At 42.0% G+C, this 7500-nt stretch overlaps 1 protein-coding gene across 1 annotated transcript in view; it reads right to left on the minus strand.

Annotated features, from left to right (window-relative positions):
* The window catches only part of LOC137436513 (glutamate receptor-interacting protein 2), a 535867-nt gene that overhangs the window by 59172 nt on the left and 469195 nt on the right, over nucleotides 1–7500 (minus strand). Inside the window, exon 17 of the mRNA XM_068130374.2 lies at nucleotides 5554–5693. Coding sequence (XP_067986475.2) covers nucleotides 5554–5693 — 140 coding nt within the window. The remainder of the gene's footprint in view (nucleotides 1–5553; nucleotides 5694–7500) is intronic.

The raw sequence follows: 7500 nt of genomic DNA on the forward strand, positions 1-7500 counted from the left end.
ATTTTTATACACCATATATATATAAACAGAAATCGGGCGCTACTTTTGACTCACCCTGTATATATTTTTAGAAAATTTTACAAAATAATTAAAAAGGAAATGCAGAAATATCTAATTTACACAAGTACCTTGAGACCTGATAGACCCCAAACACGCTTTAAGATCCCGAAGACCCTGCAGGACCCCCAGGGCCATCAATATCCTTCAGACCCCTCAAGATCCTTCAGGTGCCAAAGACTTTTTAAGCCCCCCCCCCCCCTCCAAGATCCATAAGACCCCTAACACCTTGTAGAACTAATAAGAACCTTAAGATCCTTTAGAGCTATATGTCCCTTTGGACCCCTAAGACTCTTTAGCACCCTAAGACCCTTTAGACCCCTAAATCCCTAAAGACTCTTAAGACCAATAAGACCCACCCCAAGACCCTGAAGACACCCTAAGGCCCCTAAGACATTTTACAAACCTTAGACACATAAGACCCCTAAAACCTTGTAGCCCTGTAGACTCCATTAGAACTGTTGGACCCTTTAGAGCCCTTGATACCATATAGACCCTATTAGAACCCTTATACCATGAAGAGCCCATAGACCCCATTAGACCTGGTAGACCCTATAGACACTGCGAGAACCCATAGACCCTTTAGCACCATAGACCCCATTAGACCCATTAGAACCCTAAGATCTCTAAGACCCGATAGACCTTTTAGAACCCAAAGACTCCCGAAAATCCCATCAGACCCTAAATACCATGTTGGACCCTAAAGACTCTGTTAGACCCCCAAAGACCCCATTTGATCCTTTACAACTCTAAAACCCTTAAGACCCCCAAGATCCTTTTGACCCTCTTTTACCTTTAAAACCCTTTCGACAATTTAGACACCTTTAGACCCCTCTACCCTTTAAACCTCGTATACCCCTTAGGCCGCTAGTACCTCCAGACACCACAGACCCTTTAGACCTTTAAACCATTGAGTCCTTTATCTCCCTTTAGACCACTTATATTCTGAGACCTTAACGCCATTTAGACTGCTTACACCATTCGCCATGTTAATATTAGACCATTGACCATTTAGAACTTTCAACCACAAAGACATTTTTAGACCCTTTTTAGATAATTTAGATCCATTTAGACACATTCAGACCCCTTAGGCATTTACATGTTTTAAAGATTAGACCATTTAGTTTAGACCCTTTCAATCCCTGCCACCCTTTAAACCCTAACTACTATTGGAACACATCCTTTATACCCTTAGGCCCTTTGGACCATTTATAACCTTTTAGGCGTACATCAGGCAACCACCTATGCTATGGTCTCCTTGCAAACCACAGACTATATTTTTGCAGCAAGTAATGCACAAACTGTACCCACCCAGAGGGTGGGTACTCCGGTAGTGTTTTGATTTTGTTTTTTGTATACAAGATCGAGGCTCGTGTAAGAGCTAGCACAGTAAACACACAGCACATAAAACACACAAAAAAAAAATGGACACATAAAACATAATAATGGGAGGGGGAGACAAGATGGGGAGAGAGAGGGAAGCACACAAGCAAAACAGTAGAGAACAGGGACATCGGGAGATCTGTGGAAGGAAAGTGGTTTGGGGGGAGGGAGGAGGGAAGGGTACACGGTATAAAACAAAATGACACCACGAGGAATTTTATAAATGAAGTCGGAGATTGAAAGAGGTGGATTTGTGGTGTATTAATGGGGGTAGAAAAGATCAAGGTTTTTGATGGGGGAAGATAAGAGATGGTGGTGAACAGCTGTTTTAAATACTTGGAGGGAGGAGAGGAATTAAAGAGAGTGTGGGAGTTTTTTTCCAGAGGTGGGAGAAAAGAGTAATGAAAGAGTGAAGGTGAGCAGAGAGTCTTGATTTTGGCAGTTTCACCAGAAGAGGGTTGCTGGCAGTTCTTGTGCAACCTGAAGGAATATTTGGGGGACTGAGCACAGACATAGTTGGGGGAGCAAGGCCGGAGAGGAGTCGGTAGAAGACAGAAAGACCATCAACCTGCCTGCGGTGAGAGAGTGAAAGGCCCTCAGAATCAGCTTCATCGCGGGAGATACGAATGATTCTGAATGCTTTGGTTTCTACAGCGTGAAGCCGAGCTAGGTGTGAGGTAGAAGAACCTGCCCAGAGGGAAGAGCAGTATTCCATCAAGCTTCAGATGAAAGCTTTGTATGTGGTGAGGAGCTCAGGTGTGCCAAGGAAGGACTTCGCACGACGAAGGATGCCCAGGAGGCGACTGGCTTTGGAGGCCAGATTTGAAATTTGGTTTTCCCAGGAAAGATCATGGCAGATAGTGAGACCCTAAAGCTTGAGTGACAGAACTTCTTGAAGAGGATTGTTGAGAAAGTAGATGGGAGAGTTTTCCAGATGGTCTTTTCAGAGAGACATAGTGAGAGTGTGAGATTTGTCAGGATTGAAAGACATGTTCCACTTGTTTGACCAGTTTGTGATTTTATCCAGGTCTGCAGAGAGTGAGGAGGCTGCAGACTACCTATCTGAGGGATGAGATATGGAATGGCAGAGAGTGGAGTCATCAGCAAAGAGATAGAGAGGATTTTCCAGAGAGTCAGAGAGATCATTGATGAATACCAAAAAAGCACTGGACCCAGAACACTGCCTTGGGGAACTCCAGCCTGAACAGGAAGGGGAGATGAGAGAATTCCATTCAGGGTCACACATTGACTGCGACCGGAGAGGAAGTACACAAGCCATGTGTGGAGCTTTCCATGGATACCATCGGAGGAGAGTTTGCTGAGCAGAGCGGGGTGCCAGACCCTATCGAGGGCAGGTGATATGTCAAGGGAGACAGCTCTAATTTCCTGTTTGACATTGAGGACCTCCAAAGGAACCGAGATTGCCTTCCGTTGGATTTGCCTTCCAGGAGGCAAAGGCAAGTTGTTTCAGGGCAACTGCCTCACCACAAGATTCAGTGTACCGTGGACGGGAGGTCAGGTATGACAACTGAAGACGAGATGGGATAAATCTGTGCATGAGAGAGCAGTTTATTTTGGAAGAATTCCCAGGATGAGTTGATATCAGAGGCAGTAGAGATGGGAGACCAGTAGAGATGTTTGATGGCTGCTTGAAGACCATGCCAGTTGGCCTGAGTGAAATGCCAGACACGTCGACGCTGAGGAGGCTCTCTGAGAATGGCCAGAGAGATGTCATATAAAAACAAACATCCCAGCCCACAGGGTCCAAATACATACTCTAAACATTTTCCTGTTGGGGACAACTGACCATCACAGCACAGATGTGATTCCCTCTGAGAGTTGAGCTAGCAAGCCATCCTGTGTGACATCATATACAAGGAACATCTCTCAACTGGAATGGTTACTGTGAATCCATGTGCCATATCAGCACTTGTTGCAATAGTCCTGATCAATGGGAAGTGCGTGCCATTTTTTTCCACTTTCTTGGGAGGTCAGTCAGGAAGAGGTTTTAGCCAAAGTCTTTCACGAATTGGCTGACCAGGCCTGACATGGGAATTTGTAAGTTGTTTAAGGTGCCGGGGATAACTCGCCTACTCTTCGTGATGGACATCATGGGATATTTTCACCAAATAATGTAACTAACTCCAACTATAAGGAACAAAGTTTAACTTTAACTAACAAACTAAACAATGAAGACGTTGTGCAGAGCATGATACTTGCAAAATCTACCCCACCCACCCCAAAAAAGTTGCCATGGAGACATCAAATTGTCCATTTCATTAACATTAAAATTGACAATCATAATCATAGCTCGGGTCAATCAAATGAAAATTGATTCTTTTTCAGATGAAAATTGATGATTATAACAGTTTGGCCTTGAGTTTACCTTTGAACTTTTGACCTCAAAAATCGTTGGTTTCCCAATTCAGTGACTCGATATACACATGCTGTTCAACTTTAACGTCAATCAGATGAAATATGACGATTTTAGAAATTTGACCTCAAAATGACCTTTGACCTCAAAATCAATAGGCTTCTCAGTTGTGACTACCTCTATATCTTGGTGAAGTTTCATGACGATCGGTTTAGAATTGTGACCTGGAGGAGATTGGCATACATACAGACAGAAAAGACAGATAGACAGACAGACATACAGAATAATGCACAAGACCAACCAATATACTTGAAAAATCTTCGATTTTCACAAGGAATAATGCTAGCAGACAGGACACCCGGCTTAACATACATTCGAGGGACGTGCAATTATTAATGCAACGCCCTGCCTTCGAAATACCGCAGAATTGAAAGTCAGTGTCTGGAATAAAACTCGGATGAGAATGCTCAAAGGCCAATGTGCTACCTCTGCACCACTCCGATGGAATATCGGTACATATATTACATTTTACTTCTTAACAAAATAAATTGCCTACATTTTTATGCAATAAATACAATCATTAATTTTCTTCTGCTCTGCTTCACTTCTTGATCTGTGCTGCTATAAAGAAAGCATTAAATTTTTATTCCCTGTGCCATTGACCTCCAGAATGCTTAAATCAACTAATGCCCGTGACGTTTATACACTTTTAAACACCGTCCTGAAAATCCTTGCGGAATATGGTTTAAGTTTAATGAAACCTAAAGGGGAATAATAAATTACTTTCTTCATTTAACTGAACTGTTAATGTCAGAACAATTCTATGGATCACCTGCTTTATAAAACCATTTAATGCTAATGTTTTCACTTGTTACCAAAAGGAACAATTTGACGATTTGTCATGATCTATATATTGCACCAAATTGTAGGACATTTTGTCTGATTTGATATGCCCCGATAAAGGAGATTCTTATGAAATGTTTACTTTTTTTTATGATCCAAACCGATAAATCTAAATACTTATCAGAAAAAGACTAACCAATGATTATTGCAGTCAACTGTCCATTACATCATCTGGAAATCTTTAACACTAACTGGGAAGAAGCGGACGTCATAGAGAAGATGTAATAAATTGACTTTTCAGGATAGAAAAGTTCAAAAGTTCAAAAGTCAAAAGTTCAAAAGTTCAAAAGTCAAAAGTTCAAAAGTTCAAAAGTTAGCATCACCTAACCTTAAACTTGATTTCTCAATCGATACATCACTCTGGAATGTATTTCTTGCACAGTATAACTGCTTAACCTCTCTCTCTTGTATTTTCAACATTGTGCGCGAAACAAAAGTTTGCGAAAGAAAATGTTCTCCTGAGGAATGATGCTCAATGTTACATCAAACACCGATCTGTAACTGCGGCTGTGTTTCTCGCACACCATTAGTGTCCAGACCGACGAAGCCAGAATGGCCAATGAGACTATTCAAATCAGCGGCAAAGCATTTATACATTAAGCATCCAAACAAGGTTGTTTTGAGGACATGTATCCCCAAAACTACTTATTCTTAATCACGTATTCCTTTGTCGTGCTCATGGGATTCATTTGTCTGTGTCGCAAAGTTCGATCCACAGTCGACCATATCATTAATGTGACCTTCTTCACGGGGTGGTGGTAAAAGGCAGAAAGCAATGTACGTTGTTGTTGGTTGTTTGCCTTGGCATTGGCAATGCCCCAGCTGTCAATCCTTACCCCAGCGCCGTTTGACAATATTCAGGCAAACGGTCTCTCCGGCTCGCTGAAGGAGGTGTATGGCTTCGCTCAATGGTCGCCCTTGCAGACTCACGCCATCGATTGCCAGAATTTGGTCTCCAATATGAATTGCTCCTGTCCTGCACCACAAGTGCACACATGGTAGATTCACCGAAACATACGTTGAATGTCATTTCTGCTTTCGTTTCTGTTGGTAGTTTCTCCCAAAAAGGACTACAAGCTCAATTCAAAACTTTACAAACCACATTCCTCCCTGGCTCATTGCAGTAAAACAGTCTCATCATACCATGGATCATACCATGGCTCCATCAATACAAGATTGGTCACGACAGTATTATAACTTTTTACGATATCTGACCTACTTTACTGTCTGCATGCGATAACAACTTTAAAAACACAGCCTCACTTCAGGTAATAAGCATTAAGAAACTTTTGAAACTTATGAACCTGTTCAAGATTCAAACGTTGTGTTAACCTAACCGTGCTTTGTCCCAGAAGACTTGGGAACACAATGAAGAGGCCATTAGTGCTCTATCCTTCAAATGAGCATCAAGCAAGGAAGCAGCACCTACCATTTTTAACACTTTGGTATGACTCCACCAGAGTCATGTTCAAACTGTCCAACTCCCCAGAATCAGAGCTTTACCCATGACGTGAGAATTGTGCTTCACTTTTAACGTTGAATTTTTGAAGGTCATCTACATTATCTCTACTTTCTGGACAGGTAACAATATGGAAAGGTACACTCATAAACCTGACTTAAATGCATGCAATTATTTTCTTTGGTGATCAATTGTAGAGTGAAATATTTAAGCAAAGGCCACAAACTCTTACAGAGCTGAGGGCAAAAATTGCGCAACTCACTGGGGCTTCTCAACCCCACTAAAATTTATGGGATTGCTACTTTGCAGGCAGCAAATGCATCCCAAAGTTCACCGTCTCTTGTATGGATGCCAACCTGGGAGCCGGTCTGCTTGCATTAGTTGGTGGACACTAAGGATCCTACAGTGCCTTTCATGAAGAACCACCTTTCGGAGGCCATTTTCCCCTGCAGAGCAGGGGTTGGCCTTTTTTGGACACTGTGGTCCCCTTTTTGAAGCAATGTTTTATGGCCAGATGCCCTTCCTGCCACCAACCCTGTTAGTCGTCTCTTGCGACACACAGGGAATTACCAGTGAACTGGTACTCAATTTGCTGACCTCAGAAGGATGACAGGCTGAGTCAACCCACCTGGTGTTAATTCAGCGATCGACCGGGATTCAAACCCAGGATCCTAGTATCCCAAGCCAGCACCCTAACCGCTAAGCCAACACCAGGCTTCCTATAATGCTATTTGATGTCATCAGGGGCAGTCTTTATAAATTGAGGTGACCTTGGAATGTTGTGGTGTTTTACAGGTATAAAAGATCCTTATATAATAATAAGATTCTGTGAATTGAGGTTTTCCGGCTATAATTTACTTTTGTTTCTCATTTTATAGATATAACGACACCATGTTGCCAACAGTAATTAAAACGGCACCATAAAAGAACACTGCAATCATTAATGTCATTGTTTTACTAGTAGTCGCAATGAATTGAGATTTAGCAATAATGTTTGATATTAAAATATCAAATTCGATCATCCAAAGCATTACTTTCAATGTAAAACACTGCTAATGACGCCTCTTCACTAGAGGAGTTTGATTTGGAGCAAAAGGAAAATATCAACCATAAGTAATGAGACTCAAATCCCAAATAGTGTTTGTTAAACTTGGAGGCTCAGGTGGAGGCCGATGGCACAAACAGTGTATCTACGTTTGGTAGTTGTGGTGTTGTTCTTACAGCTTTCTCTACATCGATATGTCTTTTATTGTCCCGTCCACCGCTCGGCAGAAGGCAGGATTGTTTATTACATGTGTGCGTGTGTATGTATGTGTGTGTCTAC

The sequence above is a fragment of the Myxine glutinosa genome, chromosome 11, assembly GCF_964187855.1.
Source record: "Myxine glutinosa chromosome 11, kmMyxGlut1.1, whole genome shotgun sequence".
Lineage (NCBI taxonomy): Eukaryota > Metazoa > Chordata > Myxini > Myxiniformes > Myxinidae > Myxine > Myxine glutinosa.